Consider the following 14,101-nt stretch of genomic DNA (forward strand, 5'->3'; position numbering starts at 1 on the left):
AAGCTTTCGTGACTGCAGGAATTCATATTCTTGGTTCTTTCGGTAAAGTCACGTAGAAGGGAAATAAAATAAATAAAACAAGCTATTTTAATTGTATTATTTCCCTTCTACATGACTTTACCGAAAGAACCAAGAATATCAGTGCAATAGGTTTGCTGAACAAAAGGAAACAATTACTGGGGGAACACCGCTGGAAAATAAAGTGGAGTGCGTATTACTACCTAGGGCAGTTATTGAAAGAGCACCCGAATCAAACGGATGAAATAAAGATGTGAGCAAGAGCAAGTTGGAATTCAGTAATAAAACAAATAACATTAATGTTGTGCCGAAAGAAAAAAAGTGTTCAATCAGTGCATAGTACCTGATATAACACACATAAAAAATATGGTACCAGACAAAAGTTAGCCTCATTTGTGATTCACACAATACCTTACTGATCTCGTCAAGGAGCATAAACCATCACGCAAACTCCGGTCATCCTCGCAGCAGTGGATTTTGGCTAGCTATGGAACAATGATGGTCACCGCGTTGCGCACTTTCAGATGTGCTTCTGCGGCCGACTGGAGCTATGCACTTTTAAATCTAGATTGAAAATGTATTTCTTTAGAACTGATTTTTGTGTTTAGTTTGTTGTCCTTCCCCCGCACCTCCGATTATCACGGTTGGCTACGTACGGTGCAAAAGAAGGTCAACATACATACAAGTTTGACGATGTGCACGCTAAACGTTATACTGAGAAGCAGAAAGAGGAACATGTGGAACAGAGAACACATACAAATTAGTGATGTCATCTTGACTGTTTAAGAAGTAAGTTGGTATGAGCAGGACGGAAGGCTCAAAGGGATAATGGCCAATAATCAGGACTAATCTGATGATGGAATGACAGCCAAAGGAGGGAACACACCCAAGAAGAAGTCCACCGTGGAGATAGATTAGCTAATTTGTGGTAAATATATGCAATATTTTTTATCGAGAACATGAAGGGTGGCAACGACTTGGAAATACCTTAATCCATGAGCAGATAGATCTTTCCTGGTTAAGATATTCTACTATTTTGTGATTTTAACGCTTGTTTTTTTTACGTTGTTTTGCACCACTGTTATCGTATGTTACACCAATGTTCATGTATTTTCCTTGGTATTTCTCTAAAATCTACATTGAAACAGAAGCTTTCTGTCTCAATAAGCTCTTACTTGATTAATATTGATTTGCAGAATTCATTATCAATCATTTACATTTGCAGATGTCACGTTAGTCAGAGGTAATGCAATTTCTGTATTATTCGGCCACAGTAAGCTGTATTCTGCGATCGTGTGACTAACGTACCTGATGCTATCATTCTCACCCACTCGGTGTCTGCCGCCCCAGGACTGGATAGAGAAGGGTGCGCCTTCCGTCTTCTGGATCTCCGGCTTCTTCTTTACGCAGTCCTTCCTCACCGGCGCCCTCCAGAACTTCGCGCGGAAGCACAAAGTTCCCATCGACCAACTGGGCTTCCAGTACCACATCACCGAGCACGAGAAGCACGTGGCGGAGAGGCCTGTACGTGATGCGTTGGTGGATGGTCGTTTGAATCGCAGATCCGCCTGGATCACACACAGACAAACATACAGTAAAACATTGGATTGCGAGCATAATTCGTTCTGGAAACGTGTTTGTAATCCAAAGCACTGTATATCAAAGCACTCGTATATCAGTTGTGATCACGTGACGCTCGGCAGAAAAAGCGTATACACGTACTACTCGTATTGCAAGATCTCGCTCATTTATCAAATGAATATTTATTTTAAAAAATTTGCTCGTCTTGCAAAACACTTGCAGACCAAGTTACTCGCAATCCAAGGTTTTACTGTATAGCTCTCGTAAGCGCTTCGGGCTGTACGGCGTGTTGTCCGCTGTCGACGTTCTGCTCCATGCGCTGCGAGCTTCCTCAGGAACTCGGTCCCTTTGGAACGTCGTGCGGGACAACACGCGGCACCACTTGGTCTCGGGCACATGCATATAATTAGTCAATGTAGCCACCGCCAGCCATTTACAGTGTAGCCTGGTGAGACAATTCTTGCTTTACTTGTACCTATGTATGTGTGTAAGTTTGAATTTCTTTCACACCGTACGTAGCCAACCACGCTCATCGGAGTGCGGGAGATGGACAAACTGAACACAAAGAGCAGTATAGCATCACAGTCCCAAGTGCTGTAACCACAATTATTATTTAACAAAATGCATTGGCCTTGTCAGGCCTTGAGAGATGGTGATGGCTTCAAGAGGCCTTCATGCAGTCTTAGATCATGGTTGTGGGTGTGGATGAAACTGGACACATTGACTCTGAAAATAGACACATCTCCGACAAATAAAAAACATTTTCAAGACAAAAGCAGCACTACATTTTCAACAAAATATGTTCTCATAATAATTTTGATTCCCTTTGACAATGTTTTCCATTTATTCTTCAGGACTTCTTTTTTTCAAAGATTTGTCCACTTCAAGCTGTGGTTCGTCAGACACAGTAGTTAGTGTGACAATGGCTTGCCACAGATTGATTAGAAACATCCACATATTTTCTTGCACTAATTATATATTTTTTTTGTCCCTCTTTAAAAATGCATTCTAGGACGCTGGCGTTTATATCACAGGTCTGTTCATGGAAGGCGGGCGATGGGACCGAGAGAAGAGAGTCATTGGAGAGTCCCTGCAAAAGATTTTATACGAAAGCCTTCCAGTGGTATCCTTTCATTGTGCCATGCACAGAGCAGTGTTGTGATAAGTGTTGCCACGTGTGGACCAGGCCTTTATTTAAATTGTAGCTAGAGCATTTATACGTTAGGTGAATATATGTTATGGTTTTAGGAGGTTTACAATTTAACATACATTTGCTTATGTTTTTACGTATGTGTATGTATGTGTGTTGAACTTCTTTTGCACCGGGCGTAGCCAATCGTGATAATCGTAGAGGTCTTTGAAATAAAAGTGGCTGGAATATCACTGTTAATTGTTCTTTTTACGTGGTAAAAATTAACACATTTTTTACGTATACAGACATCACATGTGGGATAGTGTTGCCATGACAGAGGGTCGCCCTCAGTGTTAGGGGGTGTATCGTTCGCAGCAAGATGGTTATGAATTATAATCTAATTCTTGTATTTTTCAAAGTGTGCATTTTGAATGCGCTCCCTAACAAATAATTTCAGATGTGGTTAAAGCCAGTGGAGAAGTCCACAACTGAAGAAACGTCAACATACGCATGCCCAGGTTGTATATCATGTGGTTCACACGTAACACAGGGAGTAGTTGTGGTGCAGTGGTTAGCGTACTGGGCTACGAACCTGGCACCGTGAGTTCCCAGCCATGGCTAACATCAGTCGCGGGTAATATCTGAACGAGTCCCCTTCACCTACTCACATCACGGTGGCAGGATATTAACTACCTTGCCTGATATACAGGAGGTCGTGGGTTCGATCCCGACCCTGATGCCTGCTGTATATTTGGAGTTGGCATGTTTCTCCTCGTGGTCCTCGTGGTGTAGTCCAGTTTTACCCTCCACATTTATAGAAACATGCTTTTAGAGTATTTGGCTGAGATATATTTCCACGTGGTAAGGCACTTCGTTGAGCTATCATTTGTGGCCAGGTCACTTCTGAAAAAGAGCTACATAGCTCAGTGGGACTTACCTAGAAAACAAAAAAATGTCGTTAATAATGGTCAAGTACGGTCAAATTGCCATGACTGATATGGCATGGGACGCCCTCATACAGCAGTACATTCACAAAGGTCTCCTCCACATTCTTAGTTGTATAAAGGAATGTGTATGAAGTATTATCGACACAGGGATTGCAAGGAGTCAATACAAAAAGATTGCTACAAACTGCAAGGAAATATGGCGTGGTGTCTCAGGGGACTAATGCCCACATCAGTGCTGAGCTGACAACACTTTGAGAACCATTGCTGCAATGCAGGGCAGCCTACCCGCGTTTAGCTTCTCAAGTGTCACAAATTTGGTCATATCGGTTCAGCTGACAAATGGCTGCACTCGATTCAAGATCCACAATTAACTACGGGGTATAAAATGTCGAACCATGTTTGTTTGACGTGAGAGCCTTATTGCAGCGTGTTCAGAAGTAGTGTTGACCCCCATCTACCAGGATCTGTGAGCTACGTGATGCACTGCTAACTGCAATCAATTGAATTATACGTCACGGATTTAAGAACGCTCGACAAACCATCAATAATATCGCGAATAATAAAATTAATATTTGACTTAATTTGCAAGCTAAAAATAACGTACTCTTTCTGGTTGATTCCCATCTAACTTTCATCGATTACCAGGATCATGTACGTCTTAAGCAAACATATTAGGTAAATCAGAATCAGAATATGTATTTATACTGAAGCAATCCGATGAGTTATAAAGCTATTTTTCAGAGATGTCTGTTTCATACACAACAACAAACAATACAACAACACGGTAGGAGTGCAAAGTATGGGATAATAGAATCTCGGATAATTCTGGTGGTGGAAAGTCCTCAGAGGCTGTAGGCATTGATGGAGATGCTGTACAATGCCCGTGGTAGCCAACTCTGGGTCTCGCCTCGTGCTGCTCGTTTGCGTGACGTTCCTGTGGCAGTGTACAAGACCAGTGCGCGGCGAGGGATCGTCTCCACCACGGGACACTCCACCAACTACGTGCTCACCGTCAAGTTTCCCACCGACCAGCCGAGCAACCACTGGGTGACCCGTGGGGTGGCATGCCTTTGTCAGCTCGACTACTAAGTCCCACCCGCAAGTGCCGCGCAAAAGAAGACGTTGCTGCACACAAAATGCCCTCCGGCTGTACGTGTGACATCCTTTTCACGAATACAGCAATACAAACATTCAGCAATATTGGAACATAAAACATTTTCCCATTATCCTTAGAAGATATAACACACCTTTGTGCACTCTTTAAAGAAATAGACAAATATACCACGTATAGCCTAAACAGATTGTGGGGGCAAGTGCTGTTAGCAAGCACTTATGAAGGCCGGCACAGCACACAAGGGAGTGGGTGGCCAGCACCATGCCCGGCCGCCTTTATCTCCCGAGTTGCGATATTTACACACCGCACCAGGCACTCATTTGAGGCTGAGTCGACCTAGGGGAGGCCCGGCACTGTTTCAAATAGTCATCACTGGTGTTGGCCATGAGCGGGAATCAAACTCGGGTCGCTGGGTTCGATGCGCAGCGCGCTAACCGCTACACTACATCTCCCCATATGCACATATCATTATACATGGCTGTAAACACACGTTGAACAGTGGACATGAAACTTTCCAGCTTCACAAAATAGGAATTTGAATTAAACAACAAGCCATATGTTAATACGATTCTACGATGTGAGGATAAGTGAATGAGTCCCAACGCTCAGATGACATCTCACAAACAGTTACGCTCCCTTTGTTTACTTTGCATGTGAGAATGGTACGTGGCATTATTTTACGATTCCTGGTCATACAGAACATGTGAGAAGGTGTACTGCCTAGGCCTCCTCGACACTGACTTAGCCTGACATGAGTCCATTATCTGATGTTAACATCTGTTCTGGGGAGATGATGTATGTCACACCAGCCTTACTAGGTGCTCACCAACTTCACTTGGTCCTACACCCTATTAGGCTAAATGGGGAACCTTTATTATACGATAATAATCTCAACTTGTAACACGCATAGTGTTTGCTCACTCGATAAGTGGGAAGGCAGCCAGGCGCTGAGCCGGCACCAATAGTTGTCCAAGCTCTGCGGTTCCCTATATATTAAGATATTTTCAGCCAAGTAAATGTGTTTACAAAGTGGAAGGAAACAAGAGCACCCAGAGAAAACCCAAACGTGTGAGGGGACAACGCTCTATCCCATGCAAATGGAACAAGGTGGAGTCCGCACATCGACGCCCACAAGAAGGGAGTTTGACATTTGCGTGTTCCACCAATCCTTGCCTCCACAGTGCTGGATTACAGGCATATGCCACCATTGCCCAGCTATACACTGGTAGAAAGGTTACTGCTCACTGGAATGGCCAAACTTTATTTTGGCCTTGATAATCTACCCAAGGTGTAGTTTTATAGATTACAACCATGTATTCAACAATTGGACAGACTGAAAGGCATTTTCCATTTTGAAAGTTACGTTACATATCCATTTTTTAATGTGGGGCAAGAAAATAATCGTAGTTTTGCAGCACAATTAAACATCCGTGATTGCAGTCATGCAATATATCGATGCCAGTTCTTAAGTATATTATGTGATTAAGTGTGTTTTAAAATAGTTGTTGACATAGATATTGCTGAGGGGGTCCCCCCCCAACGCAATATATGTTTGAATTCAAATAATGTACAGGTAAATTATGTATTTTTTAAAATCAGTTTTCACTCGTGTAACCGTGTGCCCTTTCAAAATAGTACAGTATGCGAGGACTCCCCTTATCCGCGGTGATACGGGGGACCGGTATCGTGGACCCTATTATCCATAGGGTTATCTGCGAATTTATCTGTGGGGTAAAACATTCTCAGATAACCCCCTGGATAGTAGGAAGATGTAGGATCTTGGGAGAATTTGGGATTTTCTTTGAGGACCCCACAACTGCTGCAGATAACAGGAGTTGTGTATAACAGGATGGCAGGTAAGAGGAGTTCTGTATATGAAAGCATTTGTTTACATGTCAATAGGATATCAAGAAAAGCAAGCACTTTGAAATAAAAACAATTGTTGCTAATTTTTTCGAGTCAAGACCATAATTCCATGCACCAGCTAGAGAGAAAGAATCTGAAATACTGCATCAGTCCAAGAACTAATGGTCACCGACTTGAGAACAGGACCCTGCGGGGTGGGCTGGTAGGAACGAATAACCAAAGAATATAAACATAATGTATTATTACACTTGTTTAGCCAGGAAAGCCCCACTGAGTCTAAATGTTTTTGTAGGGTCCTGCCAAGTGTTTGCAGTAGGGGGCGATGTTGCTACACCTAATCGGACGATCCGAAGGGAGATTTTGAGGCCTAGTTCTAGGCTTTCGGCCTAGCTGTAGGCTTAAGGGTGCTGTGAGTTAATTTTTAATTTAAATGTTTTAATTATTAATGTATAATTTAAATGTTATAATTATTAATGTAAAAGCTTTAAATGTAAATGTTTATATTTTAAAACATCAGGGAATGTAACATTGTTAAACATTAACTCCCTTTCACACACGCGGGGGTACGATACGAAGGGAGACTTTGAGGCCTAGTTCTAGGCTTTAGGCCTAGCTGTAGGCTTTAGGGCGCTGTGAGTTTTTTATTTAATTTCAAAGTTTTAATTAAAAGCTATCTCAGGGAATTATAAGGGAAGGTTACACGTGTTTAGCCAGGAAAGCCTCATTAATTTAAATGCTTTAATTAAAAGCTATCTGAGGGAATTATAAGGGAATGTTACACTTGTTTAGCCAGGAAAGCCTCACAGAGTCTAAAGGTTTTTGTAGGGTCATGCCAAGTGTTTGCAGTAGGGGGCGATGTTGCTACACGTAATCGGACATCGGACGGACGGACGATATAATCTATTGTAGGCTGGTCCACTTCGTTCCTACCAGTATAACATGTATCTACGTGCTTTGGTAATTGTATTACTGCATCTGCTGTGTCCACCGCTGCCTTTGATTCATTGCAGTGCTCTTGTGGCTCAACTGCTGGCTGAGTAGCCTCACTCGCAGTGGGGTTGGACACCGAGCGCCTCGGAGCCATTGAATGTGGCATTCCAACTGTGGCACTGAAAGTCGGATTTATGCTTTCAAACGTGTTAGATTGGACTGGGTTTTCTCCACCCACCAAACAATGTTGTGGGTTCACTCTCCAACACTGGTGTGCTGAACTAGTAACGAATTGGCTTGTTTTGTTTACGTGACAAACCTTACTAATTGCCTGTGTCAGGTGGTGGCGGGTTTAACGACACATTTATGCGATATCCAAAAAATCTCATGCACCAAACAATGTTGGGCTTACTGTGTCGCAAGATAGTAGCAGAGCTGTCGTGTTTTTTAACCTAAATTATGCATCTGTGCCACTCATGCGAGAAAACCCATGTGCACGACGAGGGAGCAACACTGTATCCCCTTACAGAAGGAAACAGATGGAGATTGGTCTGCTTGCTGTACCATCTTCTGGCGAAGCACCTCAACGCCCACGGGAAGGTGGTTTCACAACGCGCGTGTGATCCACCAACCCTTGCCTTCACGAGGCTGGTTTACAGGCGTGCGCTACAACTGCCCGGCAACAATTCTTTACAAAACTAAATAAATACACAAACTACATGAGGGTAGAATCTGGGTGGTGGGTTTTGACCGGGTGTAGGGAGTCATGGAAGAGGGCAAACACTGACACAGCTGAGGATGAAGCAAGCAGGGTTCAGCTCTGGCAACAGCAGCGGTAGCCAGGGCATTGCCAACGGGTCCAGGGCCCTTCATCGAGTCTCAAGAGGAATCGCGGAGGGCAAAGTCCATTTATCACTGAGCCCCAGGACATTCTCAGTGGGCCAAAGCCCTTCCTGAGTTCCAGGGCTAATGAATGGGTGCCAAGAGCCTTTATCAACGAGTCTCAGAGGCAGCCAGGGCAGCAACAACGGGATTCTAGGACGGCTCCAGTTGCAGACAAAGCCCCAGGACAGAGATGGCGAAGGAACGATGCAGAGAAGACAGACAAAGTGGGGGTTAGGCCAAGCGATGTGGTGGGGGGAGGGACAGAAACATGATGTCAGGAAGGAAATTTAAATTAAATGGCAGGGAGACAAATGGCATGGCCAGGAAATGTTTGCATTTGGCAACAGGAACCTCATTGGTTTCAAGCCAAACAAAAACATATAAAACGCAATTGGCATTCATCCGTGACGCAAATACCGTCGACATTTCTTGACGAAGTGCACGTGGAGTCCCCACTTCCACACTATGGGGCTCTTTACCTAGGCAAATGCCAACAATCAATCACATCTGTAAATTACGAGAAATCCCCATAGCATACACCACTATGCGGGCCAGGCATCCATAAGTTAAAATGAGGAAACGCGCACGAAAACGTGTAAAGAGCCCTCGGCATCTGTGCGTATGTGGCACGGAGTGTCAGGTGGTGGTCTTAGAGAACCCCCCAACCTTGTTACAATTGTTCATTAGGTGCTGTGCATCCATGGGTGGAGTTGGCGGGTGCCCAGGCCCCTCAAAGAGCCCATTGGACCCGTTGGTAATGCCATGGCTGCCGCTTATTGATTTTTTTTCAGTAGTTTACAATAAAGATTACAAATTAATTAATTGATTATATGCGCCTGCGATTCATAATGTGAGGGACAAAGCGAACACCCCCACCCCACCTGCCTCAAATATAGAAGTCAAACTCCGCCTATGGGTGCTTCGATGTTCTCCAATATTCCCCAACAGTCACGTGACACCGTCGCTGGATGTCGTTGTGCGGCGTACTCGGGACTTCTGTTCCCATATCAGCCCTTTCCCTGGTAGCAACCAACGATACTTTTAGGCCTCGGGTGCTACAGCCTCTCCAGCTGGTGGATTCAGGGTTCACGACAGCTCTGCATGGCTTCTGCATCATCTTAAGGGGGCGTCCATAAATGACGTCACGCACCTGGGGGGGTCAGACATTTGTGACGATGTGTAACGAGGTGGGGGGGGGGGGTTGAGAAATGTGACTGTCACATGAAAATGCGCAACTTTAAATAAATATAAACACGTTCTACTTCATTAAATAGACTTTTTAATAAATGTTTTCTCCTACAACATCAGAGTGCAGCGCCACATTAAATACGCATTACAATGACAATAGTTTAAAACGATTTGAAGCATGTTTAATTTTGGGGGGGGGGGGGGCAGAGCTTTGTGACGTCATATTTGAGGGGGGGTCTGACTTTTGTGACGCCGTGTGACGAGGGGGGGGGGATCAAAAATCGTCCAAAATCGCGTGACGTCATTTATGGACGGCCCCTAATGGAACAGCCTTCCTATGAGTATTTGCCCTGTCAAGCAGTCACCTATCCCTGTGAATTTCACTCGTTGATTGCTCTATCCGTGATGAGGCGTCAGTCTACCAGACTGCCAGACTGTTTGGTCTCATCCGTACTGTGTTCAACCCCCGGTGGTGGTGCAGCTTGAAACCCTTCACTTTCTGCGATGTCACTCCAATAGTCGTCCCTTTTCCCAAGTTCTTGTAACTTGACTCAATTTCAAGACACGTCAATTCAAGTTCATGAGAACATTCATTGTGCTGTTTGTGTTAGACTTTTACGCGTGTGTTCTAGAAACCGTAAGTGTAACTCTTTACAAGGTTACAAACGAACCATTCGACACGCTTACAGGACAAGACAAGATCATTGACCACGTGGAGAAGATCTATCTCAAATGTAATCCAGCAATACATGGGCAGAATATGTAGGGGATAACACAACATTTTGTATGGATGTCGAACGTGTTTCGCACCGTACGTCACCAACCGCACTAATCGGAGGTGCAGGACAACAAACTAAAGACAAAAAATAAGTTCTAAAGAAATTACTTTTCAATCTAGATTTAAAAGTGCATAGTGGCTAAATGTGCACATTGTAATAAGCACATGTATTTGTGTAGTGAGTTCTTTAAGACGGGGTAGACGGTTGATTGGAGGCAATATTTATTACAAAGGACTTAACATCACACAACACAGTCCTTAGCTACACAGGGATAACGGCCCCTGTACCCGCTGCCTGGAAGGGTATAGCCCCTCTTGTACTCGCCCTATTCCTGGCTAAGGTCTCGGGGTCCTCCAGCTACACTGCCCTAGGGGAGGCTAGCTTGACCTGGCCCAGCCAAGGCGCAGGTCTCAACCACTGGCCACTCGGACCCAGCCCTGATAAGGACGTCAGGCTTCAAGGCTTCCAGGGTCGTACCACTGGCTCACTCTGCCCGGCCCTGATAAGGACGGCGGGTCAGATGAGTCCCAGGGTCCTGGCTAGCTGGCCTTCTGTCTTCCACTGGTTCTTCAGTCTTCGCTAGCAGCACTGCCCGGACCCTCTTGGGGTCCGGCCTTTTATCCTGCTCCCAGGCTTGCTCCGCCCTAGCCACGCCTCCCTTCCAGAACCTTCCATCAGGTTCTGGAAGGGTGACATCATCCCCCCATAGCCCCCTACCTGGGGGTTGGCCCATTCGCTCCAGCATCCGATCTACCAGTTGACTGTTTGCCCCTAAAGCCCTACTTCCGTGGTACTGGCTCAACCCGTTGACTGCCCCCTATGGGACAGATGTGGGAACTCCCCAGAGACGTCCAATAACACCATTACATTTGTACAGCGCCATATTTCGGAGATGTCATGACGCATGTGGCGATTCCGGATGCGACGGTAATTTTCAGTCTAAGAGTCCCGAAGGCTGCACGACACAACGGTGTTTTAAAATGTTTTGTTTTTACATTTCGTGAGATGGGATGTGATCAAAGGTCTTCTGGCAGAGCGTTCCAGACTCTAAATTCTCTGCCAACCATAACATGCAAGGGGTCACACGAAAAAGATGAACTTCCAAACAACCTCTCCGTCATTCAGGAATATGTTCTTCCTGCATCGCGCACTTTCAGATGCGCTTCTGTGGCCGTCTGGGAAACTGTTCCTTCTGTTGCAGCCTCGAAATGAACGACGTGGGCAGGTGCTCGAAATCGAGGACAATACTCATTAATTGTGGTAAATCTGTAAAATGCAAAAGCACACGTGTGTCACACAGCAATCCTCAACCGAGTCGCCATTAACCACGTGACTGGTGTACAAGTCCGGTTAATCACTAACCCTGTCAATCACCCACAGGACCAACTCAGTCATCACATGCTGGTGTACACACGTGCATTGATCTACTGCACAGCACATCAGCACTTTCACAAAACCACACTTTACTCCCTTGCTGCACGAGGAAACAATTAAAAGAGTGGTCCATTCCTAATGTGCCACACTTCCGATATTAGGAAGCCACTGGAGCTATGCATTTTTAAATCTAGATTAAATACTAATTTCTTTTGAACTGCTTCCTGTGTTTGGTTCATTGTCCTTCCCCCGCACCTCCGATTGGCACGGTTGGCTATGTCCGGTGCGAAATAAGTTCAACACACGTACATAATGGCCTCAGCCAGCCTTGGTAGCCTGGTGTGAACCTTGACATTTTTTAAGTTGCATTATAATTAAATGAGGATAATGTGAAACGTTCGCATGCAGTTTGTCATATGTTTACGTTTCACTGTAGTTTAAAGATGGACATATTATTTGCTCAATTGTTTCATGCTGCACCAGATCAGTACCGTAAATGTGAACATATATAATGCCAATAAAAAAATTTATGCTTTTGAACTTCTCTTTTTTATTACGTTGTGCCAAAAAGCTACGAGGGTAATTAAAGTTGCTTTTGAAAAATCACTTAAAGGGCAAAGAATGGAGGAGATTTCCACTTAGCTTAATATCAACGTTGGACTGCAGGATGCTGTTGCTCTGTTGAACAAAGATAAGAAACTCAGTAATTGCGTCTGGTTCCATGGCAAAACGAGGATCTCGTGCCTTATTATTTACTCTGACGGAGCAGGGCGCAGATGGCTTGACAGGTGTCTGTCTTTGTGCCTTCACTTGTGTTTGTCTCCCAACACGCTCGAACCATTGCTAAGCATCGATCGCTGTGTTCATACACCTGCTCACTGATTGTTGTAAAGTGTTTAAAAGCATTGTGGATTTAAGACCCAAGTGTTAGGCTGTAAATGATTTTTGTTCTTTTGAGAGGCGGCGATATTTCAAATACTACTCAATGAAACATACACAATATGGACTTTTCACATATTCTTCAATATTTGTGCGCATAAAATTGTTATGTTCTTTTTTGTCCTATCCCTCTTATTTCAGAAAGTTGTGTTTATTTTCAGACGGTTCCATTCACAATTGAGTTGTTTTAAATCAAATACGTTAGATTTCACTCCCTCCTTAACACATATGGTTCATTCCTATGTCTTAGGAATGTTACAGTCGGGCCAAACAGTGAAATAAATATGCTTACACAATGGCATACGTGACTAGCGTCACTATCCTGATGTTAAATGTTACCCTTGAGGTGGTTTTGTATCCCCAAATTAGCCTCCATGTTGACTTGAGCCAGCTACCTTGGGGTTCAGTACCAGTGTCTTAGTGCCAGGGTCTCAGTGTTCACACGACACCAACACAGAGACACTGTCCTCAGAAACAAGCATGTTGATTCGTTTGTATTGGCTAGAATTTTCAGATTGCATTATAAACATGTTGATGTTAAACATGACAAAACGCAAGGTAAAACAGAACAGAAATACAGTGATATCTGTAAGGTTTTCAATGTACTTTACAAGTATCACCTTAACCAATGCCTGACTTTATAATATTATATCGCTCCTTGCAATTTAGCCTAACTCGTTAACCGTCTGCACTATGCAAATAAGCAAACTAATTTAAAGAAATGTGCAAAAAAACCAAGCATTTATATATAATGAATGTGATATTAACTATCAAAAAACTGTACATGATAACTCCTCGTATCCAGGGTAACGTGTGGGACTAATATCACGGGTACTATTGTTGGAGGGGTTATCGGTGAATTTATGCCACTTATTTATGGGGGAATTAATAAAACTTTATCCGATGGTCTCCTCTTATCCACGAAGACAAATCGACAATAGGAGTTTTGCCAGAGCCTATAGCTTCCGTGGATAACAGAATATGCAGGCTATAGAGTTGTGAATAAGAGGAAGGAATTATTTATATATATACCATAATTTAGAGCAAATACTATACATGTAGTTACAGTACTGTCATTATTAATTCATTAAAAATACAGCTTTCAAATTTATTATTTACAATTAGTGAGTGTGTGAAACTAAATTTGGTTGGAATGGTGGACATGGTAAAACAACTGCAAATTCTACATCTCCGGTGGCCAATACGTGGATTGCAATCTACAGGTAGATCAGAAAATGTTTTCGTTGATCTCAAGACAAATCAGAAAAAAAACCACACTTAACACAAGCAGACGACAAATTTCGTTATGGATGATGGCAAATCAAAGTCTCGGACTAACAATTCATCC

At 43.7% G+C, this 14,101-nt stretch overlaps 1 protein-coding gene across 9 annotated transcripts in view; it reads left to right on the plus strand.

Annotated features, from left to right (window-relative positions):
• Positions 1 to 6,754, plus strand: part of LOC144934736 (dynein axonemal heavy chain 3-like) — an 864,594-nt gene extending 857,840 nt beyond the window's left edge. For 7 of the 9 annotated variants that reach the window (XM_078860821.1, XM_078860816.1, XM_078860817.1 and 4 more), the window contains 4 exons: positions 1,369 to 1,542; positions 2,612 to 2,722; positions 3,189 to 3,249; positions 4,622 to 6,754. In XM_078860821.1, the coding sequence (XP_078716947.1) occupies positions 1,369 to 1,542; positions 2,612 to 2,722; positions 3,189 to 3,249; positions 4,622 to 4,767 (492 nt within the window). In that variant the 3' untranslated portion in view covers positions 4,768 to 6,754. The remainder of the gene's footprint in view (positions 1 to 1,368; positions 1,543 to 2,611; positions 2,723 to 3,188; positions 3,250 to 4,621) is intronic. The other 2 variants (XM_078860823.1, XM_078860825.1) reach the window with 1 other exon arrangement.
• Positions 6,755 to 14,101: the final 7,347 nt, after the last annotated feature.

Source organism: Lampetra fluviatilis, chromosome 11 (assembly GCF_964198595.1).
Source record: "Lampetra fluviatilis chromosome 11, kcLamFluv1.1, whole genome shotgun sequence".
Classification (NCBI taxonomy): Eukaryota; Metazoa; Chordata; class Hyperoartia; order Petromyzontiformes; family Petromyzontidae; genus Lampetra; species Lampetra fluviatilis.